Source organism: Camelus dromedarius, chromosome 1 (assembly GCF_036321535.1).
Source record: "Camelus dromedarius isolate mCamDro1 chromosome 1, mCamDro1.pat, whole genome shotgun sequence".
Taxonomy (NCBI): Eukaryota; Metazoa; Chordata; class Mammalia; order Artiodactyla; family Camelidae; genus Camelus; species Camelus dromedarius.
This window is the reverse complement of record NC_087436.1, coordinates 15,896,764-15,919,757: the sequence shown is the minus strand read 5'-3', so window position 1 is coordinate 15,919,757 and position 22,994 is coordinate 15,896,764. Positions and strand designations below refer to the sequence as shown.

General features: G+C 33.2%; 1 protein-coding gene across 5 annotated transcripts in view; it reads right to left on the bottom strand.

Annotated features, from left to right (window-relative positions):
• The window catches only part of LRBA (LPS responsive beige-like anchor protein), a 620,799-nt gene that overhangs the window by 532,161 nt on the left and 65,644 nt on the right, over positions 1-22,994 (bottom strand). For all 5 annotated transcript variants that reach the window (XM_031464854.2, XM_064490742.1, XM_064490851.1 and 2 more), the window contains exons 3-9: positions 17,583-17,814; positions 17,258-17,358; positions 12,392-12,487; positions 8,786-8,907; positions 8,571-8,697; positions 7,762-7,881; positions 5,830-5,976 (exon numbers count right to left, since the gene is read on the bottom strand). In XM_031464854.2, coding sequence (XP_031320714.2) covers positions 5,830-5,976; positions 7,762-7,881; positions 8,571-8,697; positions 8,786-8,907; positions 12,392-12,487; positions 17,258-17,358; positions 17,583-17,814 — 945 coding nt within the window. The remainder of the gene's footprint in view (positions 1-5,829; positions 5,977-7,761; positions 7,882-8,570; positions 8,698-8,785; positions 8,908-12,391; positions 12,488-17,257; positions 17,359-17,582; positions 17,815-22,994) is intronic.

The window sequence follows — 22,994 nt, the reverse complement described above, 5'->3', positions numbered from 1 at the left end:
AGTTTTAAGGAATTATCTAAAGCATGTATTATACTACACAATAGAATTAAAAGTAGTAAGTAAAGCAAGGAATAATTCTTTGATCATCAATTTCTCACTTTATATCATCTTTAAGTAGTTTTATCACTAACCATACAAGTGAGGAAAAGAATAGCTATTAATATACTGTACACTTACAAATGCTTAAAGTAGTAAGTTTTATGTATATTTTACCACAAATATTTTTTAAAACCTCTTAAAACTTAGCAATAAAAGGGCAGCTCAGTTTTTAAAAGGGCAAAGGATATGAAAAAATATTCCCCTCAAAATATTATGTATAGCCTATAAACACACACACAAAAAACTACTCAACATTATCAATCATGAAGGAAATGCAAATCAAAACCAAACCACACTGACATACCATCTCATACCCAATAAAATGACTATAATAGAAAAATCAGATAGTAACAGGTATTGGAGAAAATATGAAGAAATTGGAATCCTGATAAAAAGCGATAGAAATGTAAAATCATGTGGCCTCTTTGGAAAACAATCTGGAAGTTTCTCAAATAGTTAAATATAGAGTTACCATATTACCAGCAATTCCACTGTAGGTATAAACCCAAGAGGGAAAAAAAAATGTGTCCACATAAAAACCTGTACACAAGGCTTCTTAGCAGCATTATTCATAATAGCCAAAAGGTGGAAAACAGTCCAATGTCCATCAATTGATGAATGGATAAACAAAATGTGACATATCTACACAACAAAATATTATTTAGTAATAAAAAGAAACACGGGTGAACCCTGAAAACATTAAGCTAATCGAAAAAAAAGTCAGCCACAAAAGATCTCATATTGTATTCTTTCATTTACATGAAGTGTCCAGGATAGACAAATCCAAAGAGACAGAAAGTAAATTTGAGGACTGGGAAGGAGGAAAAATGGGGAATGACTACTGATGAGTGTAGTATTTTGGCACAGGGGGGCGATGAACACAATGTAACATTGAGAGTGATATTTGTACAACTCTGAATATATTGAAAAGCACTGAATTATACATATTAAACGGGTGAATGGTATGAGATATGAACTGTATCTCAATAAAGCTTCTATTTTTAAAAAATCACTCAGAATAGACTAAAAAATCTATTCTGAGATCCATTAACAAAGCTCCAAAATAAAACAAACTTCAAGTAAAAAACTTAACTGAAAATAACCTACTGAACAGCAGAACAAAGACCAATGCTCTTTTAAAAGAAAAAAGGCAACAAAATTCAGACGCTTAAATGGTAAAAATCATATTGCCCAATAGCCAACCCAAAATTACTAAACAAACCAAGAAGTGTAAAACAATCAGGAGAACGTCAGTAAAGAAAAACAGACCCAGAAATAAAGATGATGAAATTATAAGAAAAAGACATTAGAATAGTTATAACTATGGTCAAGTTTTTTTTAAGACAAACTTGTAAGAAGAAAAAACAGATAACAATGAAAAGAATCAAAACTTATCAACAGAAAAAAATACAAAAAATATGTGAAATGAATTCATCTTATGGAATTTACAGCAACCAAGCATTTGATAAGGAAAGATAGGTGAACAGAAAGATAATGCCATGAAAACAATCCAAAATAAAACTTTTTTATAAATCAGACAAGAAACAGTACCTCAATGATTTGTTTGCTTATATCTAGGTCTAAAGTAAATGTAATATGAATTCTAGAAGAAGATAAAAGACAAAATATATTTAAAGATGTAATGGCCAAAATTTGACCAAAACCAGAAACCCACAGAACCAAGAAGTTCAGGTAACCTGACGCAGGCTAAGCACATATGTACGTACGTACACACACACCCACACACACACACACCCACACACACACACCCATACCAACATATACTATACTCAACTTCTAAGAATCAGTGATAAGAGTAAATCTTAAAACCAGCAAGAGAAAAAAATATATATTACATACAGATGAAGTTGTATAATAAAGACTACACACTTCTTGTTAGAACTGATGCAAGTCAGTTAAACAAAAGAATATCATTAGAAAGCTTCAAAAAGAAAACTGTCACCTTGAAATTTTATAATCAGTGAAACTATTTTTTTAAACTGAAAGACTAAAGGCTTTCTCAGACAAATAAAAGCTGGGAAAAGCCACTGACAATAAATCCCCATTATAAGAAATAACAAAGTAATTCAAATGGAAGGAAACTGCTATGAGATGGAAACATGAATTTATACAAAGAAGTGTCCTAGAAATGGTAATACATAAATACATAGGTAAATATAAAACACATGATCTTCCTTATTTCTAATTTCTTTGAAATATAAGCAAATGAATCAAAAATCATAAGAATGTATCAAAAGGACCATAATATTTGAAGAAGTAAAATCAACAAAAATACAAAACCAAAGGCAGGAGGGAGAATTGCAGGATTATGCTGGAAGGGTCTTACATCTTACACTGTCATTTACTGGTAGACTATGGTAAGTTAAAAAGTTTTCAAAAAAAAAAAAAAAAACTAATAAACCAATGGTAGAAATAAATCAAATACTAAATAAGAGACAACTAACCTAAATCAAAGCAGAGAAAGGGAGAAGTATCAAAAAACAGATGAAAGAAATAGAAAACAAACAGAAAGATAGTAGATTTAAATCACACAATATCTATACTTACAATGGAATGTAAACATTTCAATGAAAGTCAGAGATTGTCTGACCCAAAAAAAGCAAGATTCATTTTACAAAATTTAATATCCTTCTAACAAAAACTCTCAGGAAACTAGAAATAGAAAAGAAATTTCTCAACTTGAAAAGGAATCTATAAAATATGTAGGAATGCTTTCCCCCTAAAATCAGGAGTAAGGTAAAATGTCTACTCTTGCCACTTCTATTTTTACTATTTATCGTGGAGGTCCTATCTAGTGTAACAAGGCAAAAAAACAGGAAAAGTATACAGATTGGAAATGAAGAAGTAAAAGTTACAGTCTACATGAATGTATCTGTAGAAAATACTAAAACAACAAAGAAAAAGACCCAGTAAAACTAATGCGCAAGTTTAGCAAGGTCTTGTTAAAAAGTCAATAAAACTCAATTGTATTTCTATACACTAGAAACAAATGACTGGAAATTGACTGTTTAAAAATTACAACTTAAGATATAATACAAAAAACATGAACTACTTTAAAATGCATTGAACAAAATGTGTGCATGACCTACACAGTGAAAACTAAAAACCACTGCTGAGAGAAATTAAAGACGACCTATGTAAATAGAAAGATATATCATGTTCAGATTGGAAAATCCAGTATTAGTGAGATGTCAATTATCCTCTAATTAACCTATATATTCAATACAGTACCAAATAAAACCCCAGTGGGCTATCTTGTATAAACTGACAAGCTAGTTCTAAAATATACCTAGAAATGCAAAGGGAAAATAGCGTAAAGGACGTGAATAAGAATATAGCTGATAGTTTTAGACTTCCTGTTCTCAAGACTTACTATGAAGCTACAATAAGACAGTAAAGTACTGGCATTAAAAAAAAAACATGTTAAGTCACTGAAATCAAAAAGAGCCTCAAAGATGCCATGGTAAGACAGTGGAGAAAGAATAGTATTTAAAGAAACAAACTGTGCTGGAACACCAGGGTATCTTTATGGAAGAAAGAGACAGAAATCAACCTTAACAGTTACCTCATACCATACACTAAAATTAACTGAAAATGGATCACAGGCCTAAATATAGATGCCAAAACTATAATACTCAAAAGAAAACGTAAGAAAATCTTTCCAATCTTGGAACAGGCAAAGATTTCTTAGATAAGACACAAAAATCATCTAAGAATAACAGGAAAAAATTGTTAAGTTGCAATTAATGAAAATTAAATTCCTATGTTCTTCAAAGCCAAATTAAGAAAACAAAAAAGGAGGGTAGGGGGGTACAGCTTAGTGGCAGAGCGCATGCACAAGGTCCTGGGTTCAATCCCCAGTACCTCCATTAAAAATAATAATAATAAAATAAAATAAATAAATCCAATTACCTCCCCTCCAAAAAATTATTGAATAGATAAATAAAAGTTATTGTATAATAAAACATACTTAAACCGGACTTCAGAACACAATCAGTACCTCCTTATTAAAAAAAAAAGAAAAAAAGAAAACAAAAAGGCAAGACACAGACTGGGGGGGGAAATATTTGTTAACTCATACATCTGATAAAAGACACATCCATAATATATAAAGAAGCCTCAAAACTCAACAATAAAAACACAAAAAAATGTGTAAAAGATTTGAACACACACTTCACAAAAAAAAAGATAGACAAATAGCCAATAAGCCATGAAAAGATACTCAGTCTCTCTAGGCATTATAAGGATATAAATTAAAACCACGGTGATATACTGTTACAGACCCACTCAAACATCTAATATTAAAAAGGCCAGCAATATCAGGTGTTAACAAAGATGTGGAGTAAGTAGAAAGCTCATACACTGCTTGTAGAAATGTAAAACTGTGCAACTGCCTTGGAAAAGAGCTTGGCAATTTCAGTTGCCATACCACTTAGCAATTCTACTTTATAAATTTATGAAATTAAAACACATGTCTACGCAAAGATTTGGACACCAATATTCATAAGTAGCTTGTTCATAACAGCCAAACCTAGAAATAGCCCAATGTCCATCACCAGATGAATGGGTTAAAAAACTGTAACGTATTGATACAATCAATGGAAGATTACTTAGCAACAAGAAGGAACTACTAATACAAAACAACACAGATGAATCTTAAAAACATGCTAAAGAGAAGCCAAACTCCAAGGAGCACACATTGGATTATTCTGTTTGCATAAAACATTAACAAAAAGTCTTACTGATAGTAACAGGGAATAGATCAGTGGTTTGCTCTGATCATCAACAGGAACAGGGTAGGGTTAGAGAAGCACAAGGAATTGACTGGGAGGGAGAAGACAGGAAACTTTTGCAGTGGTAGAAATGTTCTATTTCTTGATTATTCCATCGTTACACTTTTGTCCAAACTAATTAAAATATGTATACTTTATTGACTCCAACTGTATGTAAATTAACTCAATAAAGTTGATTTTGTTTTCAAAGGAACACAGCAGACATTAAATCACTCCCTGAAACGAAACTATACTAACAATGACTTAACCTACAGGTTCCCAAACTTTCTTGATGCATGACACTTATAGCTTCTCAGTAATTTTTTATGGTGCTCTAGACCAAAATAAATACTAAATATTTCTGTTTATTAAGTAGTTTGAACCAACTACTTATTATTTATTATTTATATTTTAACAAATATATTTTATATTTTAACTTTACATCCTAACAATTTACTAGCCAATTGAAAATTAACACACAAATTAAAAGGAAAAATGTTTCCTTCATTAGTATATCAGCAAAATTATTTATTAACGGAATGTGCATCTCGGGCACTACACAACTTCTCAAATTTTGGAATCAGATTTCAAACCTCCTCATTTCCTGTTCCACACTGATTTTCACATGGTACTTGTTTTTTATCACAGCAACTATTAAAAACTTAGCTGTGCAAAGATATGGTATGACCACAAGAAATGCAGCATAAAGTAAAGTTGAAACTTAAGCTAGTAGTTTGCACAGTGCCCCACACATGGCAAGTACACTGTGTTTCCCACAAACTTTCAAGTACCCTTTGGACACCTGTGACTTCCCTGTGGTGCCCCTGGTTACTCCAACACACAGTTTAGTTACCCAAGGTAAACTGCCCCATGCATCACCCCCCTGTATGTCAAGATCAACTAACACATGTTAAGCAGTGAACAGCAAGTAAAGTACCTTGTATCCCAGGCCCAGCTGATAAATAGCAAAAATCTGAGCTGCATTAAGAGCTTCACTAAAAAGGTAAACTGCAGTCATCTGACCACAAAATACCCTATTAGCATCCGCTGTTTCTGATGAGCCCAGGAAACATTTGTCAAAGGTCTGGGAAAGAAAACAGAAAAATTTTTTAGAGAAAAAAACAAAAAACCATCTCCTCCAGAAATTATGACAACCTATACTGTTATAAATATTCTGTCCACTCTAAAATATAATCCAAATAGATTAAAACAATTCACTTAGCATTTCAGTTCATCCATTCCCATTTGGTGTAGAGATCAGAAAAGACATCAGAGAGAAAGAGATAAGGCAAATTATCCAAAGTACAATAAACAAAACTTGAAGATAAAGTGGCTGTAGGAAACAGCATCAGAGGAATCACTATGGATTCTGAAGGTTCATACTTGGTCAACCAAAGAACCAGACAGAAGAGCAGGCTTTAGAGCAAGGAGAAAAACACCAGTTAAGTTTGGGACATATAATAAATCTGTCTTTTCTGTGAACTAATATGGATGAAGAAGCAATTGCCAACAGGGTTCTATTAGTCTGGTGAGAAGCGAAAACTGTAACGACAGATTTTTGCAGACATCAAGATACAAATAATGGGTAAAGTCATGGGGGCAGATGCAATCTCCCAAAAGGAATATGTAAATCTAAAAAACAGGTGTATGTTTTTCTTCTAACATTAAAAAAATCCTCTTAATATGATCCAGGTTGCAAAGACCACATTTTAAAAACCCATGTGTACAACAAAGAGCAAAAGAAGTAAAGCACTTCATAGCTCTTTAAAAGTATCCTTTTATACATGAAACCATTATGAAGAATGTTGAAAAATACATATGTATTGACATTAAGGAATATAGAAAAATTTTTAAGACTTGGGTTTTGAAGACAAACCACCTAGATGAAACCACTGCTTCCCATGCTGCTGATGTTGGCAAAATGAAGATTACAACAGTACTTATCTTGCAAGGTTGGGGCTTACAGAAAATAAAGGTATTACAATGCAAGAAGCACTCAATAAAGGTTATGTAAGGAAAAAACAGGTTGAAAAACAATACACATATCCAACTCCTTTTTCGTATTAAAAAAAAAAAATAAGAGCTAACACTCACTGAGCACTTATGCTGTACAAGGCACTCTGCCGATGGCTTTGTGAACATATCTCATTTAATCAACCTTCTGAGATAGGTACTATTTTACACTCATTTTTAGATAGAGCAAACTCAGCCCTAATAGATTAAATAAGGTCATGTAGTCAATAAGTAACAAAGCAGGGATCCAAACCTAAGTCTATCTGTTATAACAACCTGAGCTCCTAAGGCTAGCATTTCAAAATATGTAAATATGTATAGCATAGTGATGTGAAAGGAAGAGTTAATGGTGAACGGGTGGTGCAAGTTTGTATTTATTTTCCTGATCTGTATTTTTCAAGTTTTCTATTAAAAATGTAATTGGCAGAAAAAAAGAACATTTGAATTTAATTCTAACTATGGATCTCTTTTTGAATCCTGAAAATATTATAATAGTTATGTATAGCAGGTATGAATTATATCGAAAATTTATAACCATGCATCAACTAGTGCATTCATAAAAATGATCGAAAAATTTAATTTGATCAATGGACTGATGACACGAACTCTTTCAGGATACACCTACTGTTATCAATGAATCCTTATCTCTACCCTATCCAGAATAATTTTATAACAAGGACTGAGTAATACCTTATGTGACACATTAACACAGTTCCACTCTATTAATATATATTAATATATTAAACATACTAGCCAAACTATGATTATAATAATCCACCACTGTGGTATTCTGAAGTTTATACTCCGTGTAAAATATATTTTTCAAAAATTTAACTAACTTTTTCAGAGTACTTACATCACTGGTGTTGACAAACCATGTTATCTCTCCATAGGAAGCAAGCTCACCATTCACGTAACATCGTAGCTCACTGTTCTTCCATCGATTATAAATGTGCACTATAGTTACCATATACCACTGAATAAGCAAAACAGTTTTAATAAAAGATAATGATCTTTCCAATAACTCAATCACATTGGTAATTAGTAAAAATTAAATGCTAAATTACAATTAAATCTAAAAAAAAGACTACCTTTATTAAATTCAATATTCTACCCCTGGAATAATACTGATTTAAGGGAGCTTTCAACAGATAAGAGCTTACCCATTAAATTATTTTTCCCTTACCTATGAAATTACTATGAAAATGTTCAAATATACCCTTCAAAAGTGAAGAGTTTAGTACACTCTCTCCCACCACCTAGTTTCCACAACTGTCAACATTTTGTCATATTTGTTTTATCTGCCTATCTACATGTGTATGTATGCACATTTTGTTAATAAACCATTCTTTTATATCTAAATGTAAAGGTACAAAAGAAAACACATAGTACTACTACCACTACTAAAATAACTGCCACTGACATTTTCCCCTTATATTGCCCTTAAACTCTACAAACAACTAAATATTCACTCTTTTTATTATCCAACTCAGAGCAGTTAACAATTGTCCAGCAATTTATACTTCATTTTCTAAAACAGTTTAAAATCAGAGTTGTGATTTACCACATATTATGATGTCAATAACATTACAACAAAGCATTGTGAAGGTTAGAATACCTTAGAATAGCTTGGTAACATAACTATGACTTAGTAAGATCACATACCTTTTGTGGTTTGAAATCAAATTTCACACAGTGTTGAAACCCTTTTCCTTTTGACTTTATTGATGTTATAATTAAACAGCCCCCAACAAAGTGAGCAGAATAACCAAGACCTTTGCTGGTTCTGAAACTATAAAGAGTAAATTTTTTATTTCATCTCAAAATACTCTTCTCATTTTCAAAGTAAAATTACAATACTATGTTACAGAAATACATACCAGTACAAATATGGTTTATCTTTATCCACATTGATGTTATTTACAGGATCCATTCTAAGCCACGTATGAAATGTAAAACCATTCTGGTATGGCCATTTGGCTATAGGAGGTAATGCAATAGCCTGAAGGAACAAACTCTGAGTTACTGGCTCACACTGGAAAACTGTTATCGAAATCATGAAAATGAGACCTTACAATGTTATATATATTTCTACTACATATTATTCTATGTCATGATTAAAATATGCAGAAGTAGTCTCTTTATCTGAAAGAAGATTTTTAATAACTCCTAAATTTTCGAAAATGCATAGTAATGATGTTAATTTAGTTAAACAACAGAAACATTCCATGTGACCTGCTTGACACACTAATCTTATTTGCTTCATTTCTTACAGTGAATATATACAAAGAGATTCCAATTAAATGAGATAGGTAATTATATCAAATTGGAAATCCATTACTAAAATGTCAAGGTAACAGAACAGAGAAAGATGGACAAGAGGAAAGAAAAAAGTTAAGGAAAAAGCTTGAAATATAAATTTTTAACCAAATATATCAAGCTGAAGAAGATTCATTCATAACATTTTTTCATAACATTTTAAAATTTATATTCATAAGTCACTATATAAATTACTTCACCACTTGGCTTAAAATTTTATTTACCATATCACAGTATGGAATGAAAGGGACACAAAATAGCCAAAACAATCTTGAAAAAGAACAAAGTTGGAGGACTCAAATTACCAAATTCAAAACCTATAACACAAAGACACAGCAATGAAGATTGTGTGGTATTGGCATAAAGATACAGATAAAGACCAACAGAGTGGCATCAAGAGCCCAGAATAAACTCTTACGTTTGTGCCTTAATTTTCAACAACAGTGTCAAGACAGTTCAATGAGGAAAGAATAGTGTTTTCAACAAATGTGCTGAAAAAACTGATATCTACAAGCAAAAGCATGAAGCTGACCACTTCTTTATATCATATACAAAAAATTAACCTCAAGTCCATCATGCATCTAAATGTGAAAGCCAAAACTATAAAATTCTTATAAGGAAAAATAAGGGTAAATATGACACTGGGTTAGGTAAATCCTTCTTAATTATGCACAAGCAACAAAAAAAATAAATGAACTGGACTTCATTAAAATTAAAAACTTCTGTGCTTTAAAGGATACCATCAAGAAAATGAAAAACAAGACAAAAGAATGCGAGAAAATATTTGCAAATTATTTATCTGATAAGGAACTTGTATCCAGAAGAATATATAAAGAATTCTTACAATTCAATACTAAAAAGACAAATGCAATTTTTAAACGGACAAAAGACCTGAATGGGTATGTCTCCAAAGACGTGCAAATGGCCAAAAAGGACATACAAAGATGCTCAACATAATCAGTCATTAAGGAAATGCAGAACAAAACAAGGAGGTATAACTTCATCCCCACTAGGAGGGCTATAATCAAACAGACAGACATTAACAAGTGTTGACAAGCATATGGAGAAACTGGAACCCTCATAAATTGCAGGTGAGACTGCAAAATAATACAGCCACTTTGGAAAACACTCTGGAAGTCCCTCATATGGTTAAACAATATGACTCAACAATTCCACTCCTAGGTACATACACAAGAGAAATGAATACATGTCCACATAAAAATTAGTACACAAAGGCCCAGAGAGCAGCCCCCAAAAGTGGAATTAATTCAAACATCCACTAATTAATGAATAATTAAACAAAATATGGTATATTCTTATCTTAGAATATTAGCCATGAAAAGGAATGAAGCACTGATACATGTCACAACATGAATGGACCTTGAAAACAGTATGGTAAGTGGAAAAAGCCAGTAACAAAAGTCCAGGTATTGTATGGCTCCATCTGTCTCCAGAGTAGACAAATCCACAGACACAGAAAGTAGAAGAGTGGTTACCTAGGCCTGAGAGTTTGGGGTGAAATGTGCAGTGACTGCTAATGATTGTGGGGTTTCTTTTGGGTGTGATGAAAACGTTCTAAAATTGATTGTAATAATGGTTGCACAGCTTGCTGAATACACTTAATCATTCAATGTACACTTTAAATGAGTGAACTATATGATATGTGGATTATAACTCAATAAAGCTGTTTAAAAAAGCTACAAAGCTTTTGTTTGACTGTTATAACTTACATATACATTTATGTTTATACATCATATATACACATATACTCTTTTGTATGTATAAGATATTCCATAAAACATGAAAAACATCAGAGTCAAATTTATGTAATAACACTACTGAGACCTTCAAGAGGCTGATTTAAAGTGAAGCTACATTAAGAAAAAAAATAAAAGAATACATATTCACTGTATATATATGTTCTCTCTCACTGAAAAATGAGTAGAAAATGTGAAAGCTGTGTCAGAATAATTTATCCCTGAATACTTTAGTTTCCCTTTAAAAGCTATATTTAAGGGGGGAAAAAATGAGTCACTGATTATATTTAAAATATCTATTCTCTGAAAGTTCCAAAAGCTGCATAGCTGAACTGCCCCACTTTTAATATACATACAAGTAAATGGAATGGGCATATTATAATCTCAAAGAATTATAAATACTAAAAGTATAACATGAATGAAAAAAGGTTAATCTCATGAAAATACTTTTTTTTTAATGTTTGAGACAAATGATAAGCTCAAAGCCAAAAGAGGAAAGTTATTCTGAAAAGCTTCAAATCCAAAATAGTTACTGAGGAAAAATTATAAAGAAAAGATAATACTAGCAATAAAACTTTTCAAACAAAACAGTATATAGTGTGTGAAGCATTCAAATATCACAAATGTCCTTTTAAAACACTTTTTTTTTTCCTTCTGTAAGTATTGCCTGGCTACATAGGGGCCATAATCAAGTAAGAGATAATGAAAACAAAAGTAAAAAAATGAATAAAAGGTAAGGTCAGAAAAAGAACAGGCTGAAATATCTTCAAAAAATGTTTGCTTTTAACAGGCAGACCAATGTAATCATGAGGTGAAAAAGCCTTCATAAACAACACATATACATTATATAATGTAATCCTATAACATTACTGCCATACATAACTGCCATACATAACTGTCTTATTTATAAACTGGTTAACAGCTTGTAAGAATGCCGAGACTAATACAATATGGAAACTCACAGGTTAGGAAAACTTGCCTTAGAAAGTTCTCAAGAGTTACTCTCATTTTATACATCACATGCTAAAGAAACAGGAATTGGGAAATGTAAAGCTAAAGAAAGATGTTCAGAAAGTAGAAGTCAAAGTATTACAGAAAAATTTCTATTTCAGAATGCAGAGATAAAATTCATAAGATGACACAGCCTATGTTGAAAAGAATTGGGTTCTTATTCCATTTCTGCCCCAAGGAGTGAATGAAAAGCTTTCTTAACTTCTTTGAGCCTTTATTTCTTCACCTCTAAAACAGTCAGGAAAAAGCAACATGCACAACTGCCGTGAGGATTAAGTTAGGTTGTGCAGAGAAGTTTCTACCTAACACAGAACCTGTCAGGAGTGTTTACAGGGCTGTATTTTCAGGAAGCAAAGGAAAGAAGAACTCCAAGTGATTTCCTCATTAAGATTTACTTACTGCAGCACTCTTTCCTGGAAAGTTGAAAAAGGCATCGGGGCCATACTTTTGAGGCATATGTTTTAACACAGACAGCAACTTCCCAGCATGTGGAGGCTACAAACATAATCAATAATTCATTAACCACACTATTCACCATAGAACAAAAATACCTACTTTTAATACAGCCACAATTTAATATACCCCAAAATAACTAAATAATTCTATAAGCTAAAAAGCATTCAAAATAACCAAAGAAAGGTTATTTTTAACTATCTTCAAGAAATAAACAATACTGTCTATGCCACTTTTTTGCACGAGGCGTTGGGTAAATAGGAGCCAGTATCATTTGACACTTGGAACTCTTCTCCACTCTACACCAAAAACGAGCTTTTAAAATTACAAACTACATTAACTCACCACCCATACCTCTTTAAAACACTTTTTAATTTCACACACACAAAAAAAACAAACTTACCAGGCCCCATAGTTAAAGGCACTTTAAAAATAAAATATTTTAGCCTCATAACCACAGTAGGGGTTATTACTATCCCATTCTACTGAGGATGAATCTGCGGCAGAGGAATATGTCCAAGTTTACACAGGTAGTAAGTGACAGGATGGATCAGAATTCAATGTGAATCTAAGGTCCATGCAGCTAATCACTACACTTTCACCATTATGTTCTACTATCTCTCCTGTAGCTTCCCACTGCCTTTAAAATAAAGACCAAAATCCTTAACATGGCCCACAAGATACTTTTTTTTTAACCTCCTCAGCCTCTTTTTGCATCTCATCTCCCCTTCTCTCTGCACTCCATCTACAATGTCTTCTCTGTCTTCCTCCCATAATAGGGACTGAGCACAAGCTAATCCTTGTGCTTAAAATATTCTCACTGGGCCGATTCCTCACTCCCCCTCCTTAACTAAATAAATCTTACCCATCATTCAGAGCTCATCTTAATGGTCACTTCTCAGGGCAGTCTTCCCTGACCTCTGAGGCTGGATCAAAACTCCCTATCATATTTCATTCTACAATATACCTCTACTATATAGCATGCATAAAAGTTGTAACATTACATTTACTTGATTAATGCCTCTTTGACCCACAAGTCTCCTCTAATACATTAAACAACCAATAGCTAAGACAAAAAGGCACATTTATATTTACAAGGAAAAGCAAAGGACAATCAGATATACGCTATCATTTTAATCAGATTACAAGCAAATAAGTGTAGTACATTCCTCTTAAAAGTTCAAAGTTCAAAACAGTGTCAAACTCAAGTGAAATCATTGGCTTGCCTTCATCTTATTTGGTAGCTACTCTAAATTTCCATTACTATCTAAAACAGTTCAGCAATCTTTTACCTAAAAAGTGGAAACGTTGATCTTAAGTATTCAAGAAATTTTCAGTTAACCACACTGCTCAATTATAAAAGTATAGGAACAAGTTACTACAATCACACTTTTTTAAAATAAATTCTAAGATGAAATTACCAAAAGTAACGGCAGTCAAAAATTAAAACATAGTATTATAGCATTTCCATCTAGAGAAATCATTCCTCCAAATTTCCTCTTCATACACCAATCAAAAAAAAAATGCATTAGGATAAGCACTTTCTTCCACAGACACTGCTGAGAGATTGTACACTAGGAAAACCTTTCAGAAAATAACTTAGTCATATTTCAAGAGTCTTTAAAAATGTTTATTCCCATTGATACACTATTTCCATATGTGAAAATCTGTTCTAAAGTAATAATCAGAAAGGCAGATACAGATACAGGGATTTTTCACTGCACTGACATGATAGCAAAAGCTACATAAATATAATGTCTGAGCAAAGCCTTGCTCTTTTTTTTTTTTTAAACTAACAATGGTTCATTAATTTTTTTCTCCTTTATCCACTACACCTATTCTCTTCCTACTCCCAATCCCATAAGCAATTATGTTAACATGTTTAATCTTTTTATATGTATTCCTTCAAAAATGTGTTTCTGTATGATTTTACTTATAATTTAAATGATGTTGGGTTAGATATATCATTCTCTTTCTTACTTTCTTCCTGATTTTTGGTATCTATTCATATCACTCTACGCACTGATTCTAACTGCTATGTCATAATCTACTCCATGCATCCAATACATTTTACCTGTTTACTCTAATAGACACACATGTTGACAATTCACTGCCATCAAAAATAATGCTTCAGTGAACATTCTCATGTATATTTCCTTACAGAACTATGTGACAATTTCTTGGAACACGCACTCTCCTTAACTCCTAAGTCACTGGATATGGGTATAATTTAAGTGACTAAGCAGTGCTAGATTGGTCTTGAGTTTGGATCCACTGGTGTTCATTCCAACCAATAGTACACAGGTTTAAAATAACTCTAATCCCCCCAATTATACTTGATATTATCCAACTTTATAATTCTTGATACTAATAGATATAAGGTGACATATCAATATCGTTTTAATTTAAACATCTCTAGTTATTAGTGATTTAGCATTTATTTGATTATGGGGTTTCTATCCCTGTAAATAAATATTTGTTCATATCCTTTGCTAGTTTCTTCTAGTTTTCTATATTCACCAAAGTAACAAAAAAAGTTTTAATTACATATTCAGAATAAATAAATTATTTGAATATAAATCAAACCCAAAATCAAACCAGTATATGTCTTCTAGATATGACACAGTAACAAGAGCTACACTTACCAACTCACCATAAACAACTAGAAAACTGAACAAAATGTATGAAAGAAAACTGTTTTCAGGCATAGAAAAGAGGTAGGTAAAGACTGTGAGCCTTGAGAAGAGGAAACAAAATGAGCCATCAGAGGACCCTAACTTTCTACCTGGAGTCAATTTCCATATCACATTTCACTGCACAGGGAGAGGGAAACCAAAGAGAATCTGTAAGTCTCACTGAGTTGATGAGGTAGGAATTGGAAAAAGGATAGTGTGAGGTGGATAGAACCTTCAGGGTACAGTACTACAGAGGAAGGGCCTATGCAGAGAAGAAGCTCCAGAAATCTGCACTCACTGTTTGACATTAATACCAAACTGTTCATTTCTACCATAAACTCAACAAGATTTTGAAAGCTGTAAGTCAAAGAATCCCCAGAGCTGGTAGGAAGCCATAAATTGTTGAGACCCTAGTAGGTACTATGGAGATCGTCTTGCACGACCTGTTGCCTCATGTCTGAGAATCAGGGTCATTTATAGGTAACCTAGAAAAGTCAGGCCTGAATAACAAGGCTGACCTAGCCCTAGAGTAACAGCCAATCTGGATCTGACCAAAAAGACCTTTAAAACTAGCCTGAAAAAATAAAGTTAATCCACAAGTAACTTATTTGCCTCCAAAAACAGTCTAACAATCTTAAATGGAATACGACAAAATCTAGCACTGAACAAGGAATAACTCACTTTGTCTAACATCACCATGTCTAAAATCACTAGCATAAAGGTGGGTGATAGCTCAGTGGTACAGCGTATGCTTAGCATGCATGAAATCCTGGGTTCAATCACAAGTACCTCCATTAAAAAAGAAAAAAAAGGAAAATATGACTTATAAGTAAAAGGAGAATGAGTGAGCAAAAAACTGATCTAGAACATGACAGATTTGACAGAATTAGTAGACAAGAACATTAAAGCAACTATGAATATGCTACATATTCCCAAGGATTTAAAGGAAAACACAAATGAGGCGGAAAATGGAAGATATTAAAAAGAGCCAAATGGAATTTAGAGATTAAAAACATATGAAATTTGAAAAAAATTTTTGAAAATTTTAATGAATGTTAACACACTGCAAAAGAAAAGATCGATTACCTTAAAAACAGCAATCAAAGCAATCTAAAATGAAGCGCAAAGAGAAACAACTAAAAAAAAAAAAAGTTAACAGTTCTGAGGGACCCGAGGGACACTACCAAGACTAACACACGTGTAACTGGAGTCCCAGAAGGAAGGGAAGAGGGACAAGAATATGATATTTGAAAAAATAACGACCAAAATGTTTCTAAATTTGATGAGAACTATATTATAAATCCACATGTGCAAGAACTCTAATAAAGATAAATACAAGGTAAACCACAGCAAAAAACATAATAAAATCACTGAAAATCAGTGGGGAAAATCTTAAAAGCAGCCAGAGAGCTAGAGTTTGATACAAAGATGCTACAGAGTCTAAACGCTTTAACACAATAAATTAGAGTGTGCAATTACAGAGCACAAATGTAGATATACCTAAAACAGAACCAGATTAAGGATCAGCTGGCTAAGTAGTTGCTACAGCAGTGTTTTCTAAAGAGCTCTAAATAAGCCTAGAAATGCAACAAAAATGGAGAAAAATTTACTAGTATTCCTCTAAGGAATAAGTAATTAAAGGGTAGGAAGAAACAGTTTGATAATGTACCTGGAGTTCAACCACAGTTGACCAGCAGCATCCATTGCAAAGGACCACAAAACTGCGTCTAAGGAGGGTGCATCCAATTAACTGCAGAGTTTTTGTTCACTGAGTGGGTTATTCAAGTTTAAGGGCCACAGCAAAACTACTCAGACTGATACAGAAGCTAGGTGCTGCTACCCAACATTTTTATTTCTCTGTCCTCATCCTTTTCCCCCCAAATGTTGAATGTATATTTAAAACATAACCATTTGAAGAAGGACCAAATTATCCACCTGCCTGGAACACCAAGCTCTCCTGGTCCACAGTTGTGTCAAGTCGTAACAAAAGCAGCTGTATACGTCTAAATACGATTCTAATTGATCTCTTCCCCTCAATTTGACATTTATCCCCTCTGCAACAATACCAACTGCTTAAAAGCCACTAATATGTTGGGGGGGGGGGTTCTTTCAAATACCAAAGAGTATTTAAGTTTACCCATTGTCCTTTATCTCCTTGAAGTTTACTGAAGAACAGCTTTAGTTCTCGAACTGTCAAATTGTAGCTAGCCAGCACTCCCAACATGTCAACTAAAAGATCTGGAAACAAAGAAAATACAAAAATTAAGCTACTTGTATTTCTTGAAAAATTAAAATATACTAATACACTGTGGTTACTTAAGAGTTTGGAAACTAAAGTTCCAGATACATGTTAAATGCTCAAATACTTCTTAAATAAATATTACTATATAAAATAAGAAAAATAGAGTACTTAAGAATCAAACTTCATTTCTTCACATCCATCATAGTATAGAAAGTCATACCTGCTATAATATTGTCAACTTTTTCAATTTTCCCAAGCACTTTTTCAACAAGGCCTACTTCAGTGCAGACTTGAAGATTTCGTATACTCTTCTTCAGAATGGCTGTAAACATGCTCCAGACTTCTGCTTGGCAAGTAACGTCACATTTTTCAAGGAGGTCCACCATGCAGATGATACTCTCACCTTCTTGAATAATGAAATTCATTTCTAAATCAAACTGCCCTCCTACCAACTTCCAAGGAGGGGGGAAAAGAAACATTAAAAGTATTAGTACATATTCAGTATAACTAGAGTATACTGCTAAGCTTCAGACTGGCAGTAACCACCCATATACATTCTTCTCTACCCCTACAACAATAAAAAGATCTTACACACATACACACACACACACAGCTCTAAAAAATAAAGCTTCTAAAGAAATACTCAAGTTAAGATAGCACAAAGTCAGGCAAGACTTAGAATATAAAAATGGAGATATTTTTCAACAAAAACAAATACAGGATGTCATAGGGAAATCACTATCTACTGCCCTGATACTAATAAAGGTCTAATTTAGCTCCATAATTGCTTCTAATTCAATATTTCATCTATGAATTAGGAAGTCTGTGAGCTACTCACAGCAACCTAAAGGTCCTTTGCACACTCTACAAGGTATGGGCTCACAGCAAAAATGAAAAGCTGAAAAAGGCTCAGAGTAAACATAAAACTGACAGTCTTTATTTGTCAAGTTCTTGGTTTATTACACCTATCCATTTTGATCCCCTTGGTCAATAATCAGCATACCTTAAATCTAACTTAAACTTAGTCACACACTCAAAGTCAGGAACCAAGAAAACTTAATTCACTGATACTATCAGAAAATCCATCCAGAGAAAGCTATACTGACCTATTCCTATCTTGACAACTCACACACAGCTTCCCACAGAGGGCAAGTGCTATTAATTTTAACAAACTCCAATGGTTTAAAGTAAAACACTTTTAGAATTGCCTTTGCAGGTCTATCTTTTTGAACTGATATTTTTAAAGGCAGACAATTTTACTTTACTAGTTTTATTTATTTATTTTATTTTTAGAGGAGGTACTGGGGACTGAACCCAGGACTTCGTGCATGCTAAGCAGGTGCTCTTGAGCTATAACCTCCCTCCGAATTGATTTTTTTTAAAGATCTCTGTCAGAAAGTTACATGCATGATTCACCTACCCTCCTGTCCTTCTGAATATGTCTTTGTTCAGTATGCTTTCTTAAACCCAAAAGGTAGGCCAGAATTGGAAAAAGTGAACTTTCAAACAAAATCCAACAGCTCATAACATAACAGACATGAACAAATAGTTTACTCTAGAAAAAGCAAAGACAGTTCAGAATTAGGAAATCAATTAAAAGTCCTTGCAGCCAGGGATCAATATGCACCCCAGGTTCTGTTAAAGACACACACTGGCATGCAAAAGAAGGAATGGAAAAATGAACAAGGGGAGGCAGTATCTGCATGCAGGGAACTAAGAACACCTGGCAAGCACAGTGGTAAAGGCTTTTGGTTCTTCTAGGAAAGCTCTGGCAGAGATTTTAGTGTACAACTCTTTGCATCATCAGTAACACGCAGCATAGGGAGTCCCTTGGCGTGACCAGGCTGATCCTCCTGGCTACACGGTCCTGGCTGTGAAGTATGTGTGCCTGGTTCCCAAAGCGCACCTCAGAATTCTATAAACTACGTAAGAATTCTAGAAACTTGTTTTTTTGCTTTTGTGGCCATTTGTGACTACTATTCGCTTGTTTTGTCTTTAACTTTTTATTCTGAAATAATTTCAGGCATTTTAAAAAATGCAAAATAGTACAGAGTTCCTGTGTACCTTTACTCAGCTTTCCCTAATATGAGTATATTACATACTCACAGTACAATCATTAAAACCAGGTACAAATACTACAGATCTTACTCAAATATTGCCATTTATCATACTAACGCCATTTTTCAGATCCAGGATCAACATCCCCTTAGTGTCTTCTCCAAACTGAGACAGTCGCACACACATTCTTTGACTTTCATGATTTGGACATTTTTTGAAGTGTATTTGCCAGTTATTTTACAGACTGTCTTCCATTCTGAATGTATATGTCTAAATTCAAATTAAGCATTTTTGGCAAAAATATCACACAAGTGATGTGTGCCCTTCTCAGGGTATTTCTGATGGTAACTGATGCCAGTTATGTCTCACTACTGATAAAGCTAGTAGCTTTGATCACATGCTTAAGGAGGCATCTGTCATATTTTTTCCATTTTAAAGATACTGTCTTTCATTTTTAAATTATTAATTATTAAGCCACATTTAGTCAAAAGGCAGCAACATGTATAAATATTAGGAGAGAGGACTTACACTCCAATTATTTTCAGATGATACGATATATATCTGGAAAACTGAAAAATTACTATAAATGAGAAAAGTATTTGGTAATGGAACTACTGAATAGTTAACAACATGAATCAGTCTCAAAAGAATTATGCTAAATAGAAGCCAGACACAAATGGCTACCTTAACGACCACTAAAAATGTATTCCACAGACACGTTTTGGTAATGATGTTACATACAAGAACTGCACTTTAGCATTTCTATTGGAACGCAGAAAAAACAATACCCCCCCCAAAAAAAGCTATAATCTAAAGTCAGTAAAGTTATTTAATTCTATAATAGAATACGACACATTGAAAAGAATGAGGCAACTCCATCTGACATAAAAAAAGATCTCTGAAATATATTGTTTAAGTGAGAAAAATCGCAGTGGAAAAAAGCATGAACAGTAGGTTACAATTTGAGTGTAAAACATATACATATAGATATATATCTAAGAATGCTACACCAGAAACTAAATTGTGATTACCTCTGAAAAGGCAACTGAGCATCTGGGGAAAGAGGACAAGGGCAGGGTTTTTAGTATATATACACTTTGGGGCATCCTTCACACAGATCTAAATAGGTCAAAGACCTAGTTGCAACTAACTTAAGAGACCTTACCTTCACCTTAATACCACTTACATCAATGTTTCATTTTGATCTGTGTTTATTACCATCAGTAACCACCCTCCCAAGAAGCTATAGAATTAATTTTTCAAAGTAATTTCCAAAAAACCTCCAAATATTTCACCAGCTTTTAAATTGAGTTTATACTGTGAGAGCAGTATCCAGACAGGTGTTTTAAATATTTCTCCATTGCTTTAAATATCATAAAATATGGCTTTCAAGGAGAAAATTGATGGCAGAAATTGGTACATACAAATATGTGGCATATTTGATATACTATATGTATGCATATCTATTATACCTAAAAAGCATGCACAGGGTCTACAGTATGTCATGTTAACCCTTTCTAATAGTTATTTGAATTTGATCAACCTTCAAAACACAAATTTGTTTCCAATGACAGGGATCATAATCCAGGTCCAGGCATTGGCTAGTTATTATCTGAGCTGTAGTAATGGCTGTGCATTACAAAATGTAATCTTCCCGAATGTCACAGTAAGTTATGAATATCTGAGCAGCCTAATGCACTTTACTAGCCATGAAATGTGAAAATGTAATCTTATTACCTTTTTTATGGTTGTATTTTTTTTGAATAATGTAGGCTGGAAACTGATGTATAGTCTCTTTCTGCATTTTAGCATGATTTGGTCTCCTTTGCGATATAGAACATTTTTCAAAACTCTCCACTTCAACATATTTTAGTCTTGGCCTGAACTTCATAAACAATTTTTATAGCCACCTTCAGGGTGGCAAAACATGCTTTCTATAGGTTATAGTTTAATGTACAAGATTATAGAAATTTTAAAGCCTATTACTCAAAGAATCTAAATAAACCTTCAGAAGTTTTGTATAGGGACTGTAATTGGGCACAATGAGTATTTTCTTCACAATGATTATATTAATAAAAGGCTTTAAGCTGAAATTAGTCACTAAGCCTAAGTCACCTGTATTTTCAAAAAGCCAAAAAACAAATTCAGATCAGAAATAATTATCTTCTCTTCAAAAGGTTTATAAAACTGGAAAGACTCCTATACACAGAAAATTCTAATACTTCAAAGGAAAGCTATGTTTTCCCTGGAAACTTGCTAAATTTTTCCTCAGAGATGTAGCAGGAGCACTGGACAGAGCATAATCACAGCTTACGCCTCTAACTAGGTAGTTTCTGCTTCTTGTGACAAATCAGCTTTTTTCTTTGGATCTGTCTATTCATTTATAAAATGAACTAAATAGTTAGCTTTATTTATTTACATCTTGAAAAATGTATTGACTTTTTAAAAATTCCAATCTCAAGGAATCCAATTTATCCCTAAGAACCCATTCTTGCATGAATGTGACCCTATACCTGTTTACAGTCACTTGAAACTTATTAATAGGGAGAAACTGAAGAAAAATTACATTCTGACGCAAACTGCAATGTGTCTCAATTTACATTTTCTTCTTCCATAGTAACAGTTACTAGTTTGGTACCTGGGGCCCAGGTGAAGTATCTCACTTCCCAGCTTTCCTGAAGTTATAGCCATGTGACCACGTTCTGACCAAGGACAGGTAGTAATATATACAACCCTGCACATTACTCTTAAAAGGAGCTAACTTTTTTAAATTGAAGTATAGCTGATTTACAATGTTGTATTAGTTTCGGGTGTATAGCAAAATGATTCAATTATACATATATACATTCTTTTCCATTATAGGTTATTACAAGATATTGAATATAGTTCCCTGTGCTATACAGCAGGTCCTTGTTGTTTATCTATTTTATATATAGTAATACGTACATGTTAATCCCAAACTCCCAATTTATCCCTTCCCTCAACCCCTTTCCCCTTTGGTAACCAAAGTTTGTTTTTTAAGTCTATGAGTCCTATTTCTGGTTTGTAAGTAAGTTCATTTGGGTCTTTTTTTTTTTAGATTTCACATATAAGAGATATATGCTATCTGTCTTTCTCTGTCTGACTTACTTTACTTAATATGATCATCTCTAGGTCTATCCATGTTGCTACAAATGGCATTATTTCATCCTTTTATATGGCTGAGTAATATTGCATTGTGTGTGTGTGTGTGTGTGTACACACTAATATATATATTAATACACACACATCTTAAAAGGAAGAAACAATTTCTCTTTACAACTTTCCTCCTTCCTGTTACATAAGATACTGAAATGATGGCAAGAGCTAGGGTAGTCACCTTGGAATGTCTACTGTAAGTCTTATGTTGAGGGTAACAAAGCAAAAAAAATGGCCCTGACAATTATAGAACTGCATCAGTAGCCCTAGACCATTTAACTACCCAAATTTTCACCTGAAGGACAAATACACTTCTACCTCATTTAAGCCACTGTTTTGGGGGGCATCTCTGTCATATCAGCCTAAAACCTATATTCTGACTAATATATATGCTATT